The sequence below is a fragment of the Zootoca vivipara genome, chromosome 6 (assembly GCF_965207765.1).
Source record: "Zootoca vivipara chromosome 6, rZooViv2.hap1.1, whole genome shotgun sequence".
NCBI lineage: Eukaryota > Metazoa > Chordata > Lepidosauria > Squamata > Lacertidae > Zootoca > Zootoca vivipara.
This window is the reverse complement of record NC_142589.1, coordinates 32630064-32641600: the sequence shown is the minus strand read 5'-3', so window position 1 is coordinate 32641600 and position 11537 is coordinate 32630064. Positions and strand designations below refer to the sequence as shown.

Here is an 11537-nt window from a genome sequence, read left to right as displayed (position 1 = left end):
TCGCTAATGGGAGAGGATATTGATGGCTGTTTGAAAGCCTCATTGAAAGCCTTCCTTCTAGGCAAAAACAGAAAGGGGAGCAAAAGACCAGTTCTTATTCTTCCAGAAAAGTACCTGTGCATAACACTCCAATTCCATGACTGCTTCATAACTTCTATGCTGCTGCCAGCCTTTCAATCTGTCAAGGGGCATATGAATGGCATCCCCAAACTTTACAGCTGAATTCCTCCACAGAACCAGTGCATGTAGGGGTCTCTCTCTGTCACTCTCTCTGGCTAATATGGTACACTCCCAAAGTTTTTGGATTACATCTCCCACCATCCCTAACAATTCCTGTTGGGGCTGATGGAAGTTGGAGTTCCCGTGATCTAGAGGGGCACCAGGTTGAGGAATGGCTGGTTTTGCAGGAAGCGGGTCTTTTTATTTTATTTCAATAAATGCCCTGAGCTCATAACTTCTGCATTAAAAAGATATATGGTGCATTTGCATCTAATGAAAGAGAGAGCTTCAAAGATCAGCAGCCTATTAGAGATGGATCTCAATTCCATAAATATGAAAAGCTTTCCATAAGAAAAAGCCCATGCTGAACATAATTACAGTGGTCTACACAATAACAATTATGGCACTGTTGAAGTGTGGAAATTCATATATTCAGGGAGGCGCTTTGATAGTCAAACCAATCATCCTACAGTAATTTCCATCAAACAAACAGAATTGGTTCTTAATATGAAACAAAATTATTACCCAGCACTGTGTTGTTAGCCTTAAGGATTTTAGATGCCCAGGCCAAGCCCGGGATGATTACTATATCATTATTAACTGAAAACATTTTGTTCTTGCCTGCTGTTTCTCACATTATAAACCTGGGGTAACTGCTCCCAAAGTAGATGCTTATATTTCAAGTTTGTTTAACTCTGATTTTGATTATATTTTGTTGAATAAATTTCACTCTGGACACATGCTAGAAAAGAGTTCACTTCTTTGGACTTCACTATGTGAAAGATACCTAGTATTTTTGTCCTAGAGTGTCAAGAGGGCTCATTTGGGAATCTTGTAAACCATTAGGGTGACCACTTATGCATCACTCAAAGAGAGGACAAACAAGGGCATAAATATGCATACATTTTGCATATGCTAATAGATGCAACTTGAGAAAAAATATTATAATTTAAATATAAATACTGAGCTTACTCATTCTACCATTTAGGTGCCAACTGTTGATGGGTAATTTCAAGGCCCCTACACTCAATTCTTAGGATCCTTTATCTTTAAACTGGACTTGCATTCAACCACCCTTCAAATATAGGACTTTTTCAGATAGCAGATTGTCCTCTGTAAAGTCTGAAAAGTACCCACCCTATAAGATTGCCCTCTCTCCAACAGGATTTTGTAGTCCTGGAAAAAGGTATAGAACCAATCATCCTGCAAAGAAAAGTGACTGACATCTGGGTTGTTGTTTTTTCATTCAGGGAAATAAAGATGGCTGTAGGTGCTGGTGAGCATGAGGATAGAAGTTTATCAAATGATGTGTATAATGTGGCATATATAACAATGCAGGAATTGATATTGTTTAGCAAAATGAGTGCTGTTGGGGAACTTGCTTCTCACTGAAATTAAGGAGCAAGGTGGGAGTTAGAAGAAATCTGTGTGGATAAACTTGAGATTGAGATTTTCAGAAAATTCTATCCTTTTGTGCAGAGTTCTTTGGATCCTGAAAAAAAAGTCCACAGTCACTTTGACTCCCACAGCCACCCTGCATGAATTATTGGGAAGCTGTTAAGACCTAGCTACCCCAATGCTCAGAACTTAAGCCCTCACTGCCATGGTCCTTTTGACAGATACTCATAAACTTTGTAAATTTATATTGGATTTCAGTGCCAAAAGTTCCATCAATTCCCCCCCCCCCCCATTCTGCTCACTGACACCAGGTACGATAAACAACCAAGTATTATACCGGTATACCCATTAGGTCACTGCAGTGCACTAAAGAGTCTCTCCTTCAAGTTCCAAAGAGCTTGTAACCTGGAGCAGGGCTTTTAAATGTGGCTGCTGCTTTTCTGTGAAATAGCTGTCCTATTGAGATAGCTGTGCTTCCCAGAAACAAATGAAGACATTTTGTTTCTTACAAGCTTTCACTGAAAACAGGTCTCTGCCAGGGTGATATTGTGCAGGGGTCTTGCTTGAGAGTTCCCACAGGCCACTGTGAGAACGGAATGTTGGACTGAATGAGCCTTTTCCAGATCCAGCAGGCTCTCCTTATATTCTTATGTTCCTCTTGCTTTAAATTTATCTGCTTCTATTATTTGTGTAGTTTTGAACTGTTTATTTACTGATTTATTGCATTCTGTACATAGCCTTGAGATATGTGTGGAAGGAATAATAATAATAATAATAATAATAATAATAATATATTTAATGGATACTTATGCTCTTGTTTCTATCTCTTTCCCCCCCTTTTGCCTCTCTCTAGTGGTATTTGATGATTGTCAAGGAAACCACAAATTGAACTTTGAAGTTTCAAACCCAGGCTTCAAGGTGGAACCAAATGGGGTTTTAGTTGCACTGAGAAATTTATCGGACACTGGCAGAGCCTTATTCATTCATGCCCGGTCAGCTCAGGCTGAAGATACAGCAGAAGTATTGCTTGTCAACAGAAAAGAGAAACAAGGTTCTTTAAAGGTAAGACTCAAACAAATGTAGATCAAAGGTTTTCCTGCCGCTAGGGCAGATTCCTTGAGACTAGCAGTTAGATGGGGATGTCCTTTAGCCATTTTAACAGAGGATAACCCTGATGTTATTTCCCAAAGACTATTAATAATATTTTATGCTCTGCATTGGGAAAGAACATTTGAAAGGGAAACCGTATGGTTCATATTGCGTCCAAGCACTATGAACTCAGAAGTGTTACAAGAGCAGCTGACCCTTGAAAATCAAATAATTGATTTTGGCGTCTGCCCTGTAATGTGTTGAATGTTTCACTGATTTGAGAGGCTGGGTGTTTGCTTGTTTATTTGTTTGTTACTAATTGTGTTTTTATATGTTGTAACCCATCCTGCAAAAAACAACAATAATTGCTAGATCACATGCATTTTTCTGAACTACGTAGTCATGAATCTTGTCAAAGGCATCAATCCAGGTCCACTCTCCACACTTAACTACTCCAAAGTGGTCTGACTGAATGCACTGAGATTGCCCCAGCGGGTACATGTCATTTGGGAATATTCCATGCTTGTGTTGCTTCCAATTTATCCCTTTCAGGACAGACAAAAGGAACTACTTCAAAGAGTATATAGTCAAGCCATGCCATTTGCTTCCTTGAGATGCTGTGATAGTCATTGACCTAGATGGCTTGTAAAGAAGAAAAAGAAAAAGAATTAGACAATCCCTGGCTACTACCGTAGTCAGGATGGCTATAGAAGCCTTGTTGCTTGTTGCTGGGGAACAAGAGTAGAGAAGGGTCATTGTCATCATGTCCTGCTGCTCTTCCCTGAGGCAGTTGGTTGTCCATGTCAGGAAACAGGGTTCTGGAATTGATCAGCCTTTGGTCTGATCCAGCCAGGCTCTTACGTCCTTTCATATTCAACTCCTTTCATTTTTTTTATTTTTTTTGCAATTTCAATCTAAATCCAGCCTTGACATACAATGAAGGAGGTGGCAGAGAATCGAGGTCCTTTTGCAAACTGATCGAAATGTTTACAGCACATGCAACCACATAACAAAGGAATATCTAAGATAGCCTTCATTTCTGCACCATGACATTTAGCAAAGAGGCAGTCATGACAATGACTTACAAGACAATTACGCCAGGTACCCTTTTTTACAGACCTATAATTTTGGACGACAAAGAAGCCATAATGAGGAGGTTATAAAGAATGACTGATCCATTGTCTCTCTCCACTATTTAGCTCATCAGGCAGGCGGTAGTTTCATCACATTTCCTGCAGACTTGGTAGTTTGACGTAAATCTTCCATTTAAGAGAAATGTTGGCTTGGAAGAGAAGGCTAAGCCAACTTTTCAAACTCTTTTCTCTGCCCAATGTGTTTTGATCTCAACTTTGATCTGTAGAGTGTCTCATGCAGACTGTGTGGGCAGATACTGTACGTGTTTTCTCTTTTGTTATGTGTGAACCTCCGTTGAGGCTATACAGGGGTTGGAATGAAGGGATTGCTCTTTCCAGTGCATGGCAATTTCACATGTTCTGTTTCCCACATTAATAAGAACTTAAGAAGTGCCGTGTTTGATCAGGCCAATGGCCCATCTAGCCCAGCATCCTGTTCTTACAGTGACCCAACAGATGGTTTGGGGAAACCCACAAGCAGCACCCGAGTCCAAGGCCACTCTTATCTCCTGCGGTTTCTATTAACTGGTATACGAAAGCCTACTGCCTCTGGCCATGTGATATGCAGTGGTATATCTCCATGGAGATGGAATGGAAATGGGATGGAAAACAGAGAGCCCAACAGTAGGTGAAGCTACAGACAATGAGAGATAGTGCCAAATAATTATAGTTTTGTCATCATCCTCCTCCCTGCTGAAAACTGAGATGGAGGAGGAGGAGGAAGCTTACAGGCAGTGCCACCTCCAGGAATGAATGTAAGAAAGAAGGCAGGCAGGTGAGGACTGGTTTAAGGCAAACTGAGGTTCGTGAGGCAGTGCCCCATTTACTCTAATGGCCCAGTTTTATGTGTCTATCTGGAAAATTGTATTTAAGTACATATAAAGCCATTGCCATAATATTGTTTTCACTTATCTGCATAGAATAGTTTTCCATTTGACACCTAAGGCCCTCTTATCTATTAAGGTATAGTGGGTGGGCTCAAGGAACAGGGTGTTTTCAGATGTGGTGCCAATGCACTCAAAAGTTCTCCTCAGAGAGGCCAAATGGCCCATTTCCTGACTTAAAAAAGGGGGCCTTTGAGTGAGGCCAAACCAATGTAGGGGTTTGTAGTTGGGGTTGTTGTTGTTGTTGTTGTTGTTGTTGTTGTTGTTGTTGTTTTTGGAGGAGGGTTGTTTGTTTGTTTTTGTTTTGCTGCTACTGAGTTTGCTGCTAAGTTTGCTATCGGCTCTAACTGCTGATTTCTTATTGCTACTGTTTTTATTATTGCTGATATTGTCACCATTGCTATTGTTGGTGCTTTTATTGTACTGCAAGCATTATGATTAATTTAGCTTTCTATGATTCACTGATTTGAGTTTTCTAGTGGAAGATAAATGATGTCTAGGCATCAGGCCAAAATGTTTCTCTATAACCAGGCCCTTGCACTGATTAAACAATCCATGGTCTTTTAAATGTGTTGGGGGGGGGGGGTTGTCCGTTTGTTTTTTGATATCTATTTTGTGTTCCCATTTTGTATTTTTATGCCCTGTGATCTTTTGATAAAGGGTGGTATACTAATTTAACAGCATATCACCCTGGATCACTTTACTGGGGTACCCCACTTCCTTTGAGGGGCTTAGGGCTAGGGATCCAACCCACTGCCTTATCCACCTACAAGTTGTGACAATTGCTCAGAAGGTAGACATAACCCGCAGACAGGGCCAATTTGGCTGGAGGAAAAATTCCTGCCAAGTCCCAAATACCATGACTGAGTATTTCCATAGCAAGGGCTAAGCATGACCTGCCCGCTCACCTTCGGAGAAGGTTGAATAAACTGTGGAGGGTGGGAGGTTTGGAGATCCAGCTCCAACTGAGCTATAGGGTTCAGACATAGCCTCTTTGAATGTCCAGGGAGCACACCACACTGGAGGCAGTGGCGGGGGGAGGTTTCCCCTCCAGTCCTCTCTTCAGGCCATGCAAAGGAATTAGCTGGTGCCAGGGCAAGCCACAGTAACCACACGGCCAGAGGAGGAGGAAATTACATCCTCTGCTGGGTGCAAAAGTCCTCCCCAGCCTGACACTAAGCTGTGCCACGCTGCAGCCACCACTCCACATGAAAGATAAGCAGTATTTGTTGAGCTTTGCTATCATCATGTGTGCAGTGTGCACTTTTTTCTTTCTTTGCTTTAAACATTTATCCAGCACCTTGCAGCCTCCCCAGTTGCCCACTCTTCCTGATTTTTTTTTTTGGGGGGGGGGAGTTCATTGAGAGGCATTATCTCATTATGTTCTCCAGCTGGCTTAATTTGAAGCACAGGAACTTAGCAAGGCTGCAGTGTGCAGACCACTAATGCGATGGGGGGGGGATGCTCAAAAACACCACCTCAAAAGTAAGGAAAATATGGCAGAAACCCTGCACCCTACCCATGAGAATTTCACCCAAATGTTATCTCCCATGTGATCATTTTCAAATGCAATTCATTTTCTCATTAACTGATGGAGATTGGTTTGTGGGGGCATGACAGTAAAAAAATCCCTAATTTTAAGACAGATGTCTCCAGTTGCTGGCACTCTAGCTTCTACATCCACATAGTGTTTTCTCTCTAGGCTAAAAGCTTTGCCAGACACACATTCTCGATATGGTCTGTTCCCAGCCTCTCAAACTTCAATCCGGTGTGATTTTACAAGAAGCTTGGCTGCTTTTATTTATGCTTTGTAGCCAGAACATGTCAGCCGGCAAACAGCGGCACATCTCCATCTGTGGGCAAGATGAATCTTGGCTAAGAATAGCTCTGCTTGGAACCTTAGCTTGTTAGTAAAATTGTGTAGGGTTAAGAATAGGCATATGCTGGTTTGCTGCTTAGTGTTTCAATCAGCAGATGTCGTGGAACCTCATTTAACAAGAGCGTAAGTACACTTTAAAATCTTTCCCCACTGACTATGACTCTTGCTCCTGTTTGGAATCCTGTAGCTGACACCTGTGAAATCCTGTTGTTAAATTGCCCTATTTGCAGGAAACCTGACATATCTGGGAATGACTTATGGCTCAATGGTCTCTTAATACGTGGGCTGCCATCTGGGGGAAACTTTGCTCTGGAGAACAACACATCAAATGGTCCTGAGACTAGAAACATTGTCACACTACCCCCACCCCCTTCCCTTATCTACCGCTCTCCCCCTTTTCCTCCCCAATGTCTCAACAATTGAAACTGATCTGTAAAAATGCTATGAGAGACACTGCCCATGTCTTTGTAAACTGAGAAAACCTTTAATAAAAATAAATTTAAAAAAAATGGTCCTGAGACACATGGTGCAGGTTTTTTTGGCTGGAGCTAAGTGGACTTGATCCTGGCAATTGTTTGCATAGCAGATTATTTGAAAGCCATGGACACAATTGGGTGCAGAGTTAAGCACATGAGCAGTGCAATTCCATCTTTAAATTGGCAGTGTGTGAATCCACTACAGATCAACCACTACTGATGCAATGTGCTTTACGTGGGTCTTGTATCTGATCTTTATCAGGAACAGTTATATTGCCATGGTAAATATAATGCTTGACTCTTGAGCATCTTGGCAGACTGTAAAAGTGGTGTGCAGTAGCCAGACCATTCACAGGAGTAGATGGCTGTCATCAAGATGCCCCCTCTGCTGAGAGATCTTCACAGGTTGCCAATTAATGCCCAGCCAGTTTGTAGGTTCTTGTGTTAATTCGCAAGGCCCTAAACAACTGACCCCAAAGAACCTCAAGGGCCACCTAGTTCCTTATGCTCCACCTAGATCACTGAGATCCTCTGATGGAGCACTTCTGCTGGTTTTCCATGCCCTTAAGGTTTGGCTGGCCTTTCCTAGGGATTGAGCTTTTAATGCACCTGGCCCAGCCCTGTGTAACTCCCTTCCAGTAGGTATCATCCCTGTTTTACCCCAACAGCAACCATGCTTGGGAGAGAGAGTTCATAACTGATCTAACTATAGGAATGAAGTAGGGCTTGTCCCTCCTTGTAGGGGATTGTCATTCCATCAGGACAGAGGAGAGAAGGGAAGCAGGACTGTCCCATCTGAGTGACCACCTGCCTTGGTCTCTCCTGAACCAACTCCTAGAGGCCACTTTAATGAACTGGTGCCAGATCTTGCTCCCCCCCCTTCTTCTTCCCTCTCCCTCACTTTTTCCTTGTGTGCCGTTTCTTGTACGATTGTAAGCCTGAGGCCAGGAACTGTTTTCCTGCTGATCTTTACAAGCCTTTTAGGCTAAAAAGTGGGGCAAATCCTGTTTAAATATATACATGAAACCAATTCAGATCCAGGTCTTACAAATCACAGCCCAAACAACAACCGCAAACTTCTAACCAATACATCACACTCTCATGATTTCCACTCTGCGTACAACAAATGTAAACTTTGCAATAATCAAACCATAATAAATCAAACCTCAGCACACAATTTGCTATTATTCCATTTAGCTTTCGTGCTTTTGTATAATGTTTTCCCTTATGAAGCAGTCCAAATGCAGAGCTCTGTAATTTATTGGGGCAGTGGAGACATAGCACCCTAGCATGGGGTTTTTCTCATCAGCATAGCTTCGCCATATTTGGATCTCACTGAGCTCCACTTTGAAAGCTCCACTTTGTTCTGAGTCACAACCTTGGGTGAATAAATCATCACCTCTAAGCAAGGAGGGAAATATGTTTAATCAACAATTAGGCTTATGCAACTAGAGAGCTACCTCAGTTGCATCTATAAAGCTTAAATATATCCCTCTGTCAATATACAATTGAGGCAAAGTTGCTTAGTGTTTTTTGAACAGTGAGACAATACAGCAGGGATACGGAACTCTTTCCAACTTGAGGGCCAAATTCCTTTCTGGACAACCTTTCAGTGCCTGCATGCTAGGGATGAATGGAGCAATAGATATAATTTTTACCTGTGTATAGTAGACTGGTCAGGTGGCAACACATTGGATGGGATTAATCATTGACATTAATGAACTTAAATACCACAATACTCCTCTCTGACCTCCATCTAGGTAAGCAAGAGTTGTTATCAAAGCTCAGTCATTTTCCAGCCAGGCAAATGTGAAAGGTGGGGTTGGTGAGGGGTGTGGCCGGTGTGGGGCTGGGGCCTGAAGGGAGTACTAAGGGCTCAGCTGAAGCAAACAAAAATTTGGGTTTTCTTTGAATTGACAATTGTTCCGATTTAGCACAAAAGAGCAGGTTTTCCCTGAGAAAGGAGAAGGGCAAGGGGGAAATTCTCAGACCCATGCTTTCTAGGCATGGGACAAGTGACATTACTGACAAGTCCACAGTGTCCTTAGGAACACAGGAAGCTGCTTTATACTGAGACAATCCATTGATTGGTCCATCCAGTGCAGCATTGTTGACGCAAACTGTGCCACGGCTCACTGATAGGGCATCTGCCTTGTGTACAGCAGGTCCCTGGTTCAATCCTCAGGTGGGAATGGAAGATAACCCTCTTTGATATGCTGTAAAGCATCTGCCAGTCAGTATGGGCAGCATTGAGCTAGGTCAGCCATAGGCAAACTCCGGCCCTCCAGATGTTTGGGACTACAATTCCCATCATCCTTGACCACTGGTCCTGTTATCTAGGAATGATAGGAATTGTAGTCCCAAACATCTGGAGGGCTGGAGTTTGCCTATGCCTGAGCGAGATGAACCGATGGTCTGATTCAGTAGGAAGAAGCTCCTAATATTCCCATTACTGGCAGCACCTCTACTGTCCTTGATCTGCAGCCCTAATCTGGAGATGCTGGGGACTGCATGAAAAGCAGCCACTTTTCCCTGGGCATGCACTTGGCAACCCCATAACTGTTGCATTTCCACATTCATAATGATACCACTTGTGGGTTGCTTGGCTCAACTTATTTGCATCTTTTGCCCAACAGGGCTGTATTTATAGGAGCATGGTTTTTTGATTGACTAGTCCCTCATACGTTCCTGTAATCTGTTGGTGAAGGACATGCTTTCTGCTAGTTCTACGTAAGTGCTCCTTGTCAAGGGGTCAAGATTAATAGCTCCTTTCTTCTCCATTCTGAGTGCTTTGAGAAAAGACTTAATTACAACACTTACACCAACTCATAATCATCCTGAAATGTGTTTTTCAATTAATAAACCAATCTTCAAATGCAGTGAACACACTGTGTGATGAATAATACTTGATAACAACAAACTGAGCTACCGGTAGAATATATATATTCTATAGAGATATCTATATATATTTGTACATTTTACAGGACAATGAAATGAGAATAGCTTGATTCTCCATGAAGACTGGTCAATAAGAGTGAATGGAGCAGTGATCCACCAACCTCAGTCTGCCCCCAGCTAGCATGCCTGCCTTTTTACTTACAAATAGTCAGAGGGTGGCTCTGCCTATTATTGTCTCTGGCTCCACCTACTATTGATCTCCCTGCCTTCTGCCCTACCAGTCCCAGTGGGCACCAGCCACCACTGTTGACTTTTGATGTGACCCTCCCACTCTATTTCAACTAGCACCTCTGCTTTCTAAGGCAGCTTTGTGCTTCAAATCAGCAACCACACTCTAGCACACCTATCCTAACCTGGCACCCTCCCAAGGTAATTTGACACCAATTCCCATCACCCCTGACCATGGGTCATGATGACTGGGGTTGATGGGAATTCCAGTTATGCAGTATAGAATCATACCATAGGATCATTTCATGGAATCCCACCTGGAGAACACCTGGCTGAGAGAGCTGTTCTAACAAACAGTTTTGTCATCCTTTGATACCTACAAGCAGGAGCCATTGGGAACTGCTGAAAGGCCAACAGGGAAAACACAAGAGGAAAAGCTCTTCCTAATGCCTTAGTTTTCTTTATGTGGGGGTGATTTTGGTGTGTGTAGATGTGTGTGCATGTTTGTGCACATGCTTTCAAAAGAGCCACATACCCAGGAGAACTTTTTATCATCTTTAATAAGTATGATCAAGACACATGTGGGTGGAATTATGCTGTCCATTTTTGGATAATTATAGATTCTGATAGATTACACTTCTGGGGGAGGCTTGCATCAGGGGTAGGGAATCTGTGGCCTCAATCCAGATCAGGCATCCCCAAACTTTGGCCCTCCAGATGTTTTGGACTACAATTCCCATCTTCCCCGACCACTGGTCCTGTTAGCTAGGGATCATGGGAGTTGTAGGCCAAAACATCTGGAGGGCTGCAGTTTGGGGATGCCTGCTCCAGATGTTGTCAGCCAGCTCCTCTCAGGTATGGGTAATAATGCATTTTTGTAGGGAAGAGACAGCAGTAGTTGATGCAAAATACAAAATGCTGCCAATATGAGATTTTTCAAAACCTATTTAAAACAACAACAACCTCTGACCAGCCAAGTTTTAAAATATTGGAGAACCAAACTTGGCTGTTTAGATGGTCGCCTACATAATTTGGTTCCAGCGTTTGCAAAACAGCAACTAATGAAGTCCCAGCACTCTCTTGATTCTCAGGTCATGACACAACTAGGCACCAATCAGTCATGCATTGTATGACAAGCCCTATTAAATATTCAGCTGTTCTCCGTGGTGATTAGGAACCATTGTTTAAAATGCTTCTGCTGCAATGAAGTAAAGCATCCAAGCTCAGTTTGATTGGTGATGCAAACACACAATCCTTTTTAAGCACCTTGGAGAACTGTATTATGCTAGGATTGCATGATGTCAATCCAAAAGAAGGCAAAATACACCTCAGA

At 42.6% G+C, this 11537-nt stretch overlaps 1 protein-coding gene across 3 annotated transcripts in view; it reads left to right on the top strand.

The window, feature by feature from the left end:
- Positions 1-11537, top strand: part of CDH13 (cadherin 13) — a 606507-nt gene that overhangs the window by 216401 nt on the left and 378569 nt on the right. For all 3 annotated transcript variants that reach the window (XM_035119665.3, XM_088671925.1, XM_088671926.1), the window contains one exon: positions 2471-2679. In XM_035119665.3, coding sequence (XP_034975556.1) covers positions 2471-2679 — 209 coding nt within the window. The remainder of the gene's footprint in view (positions 1-2470; positions 2680-11537) is intronic.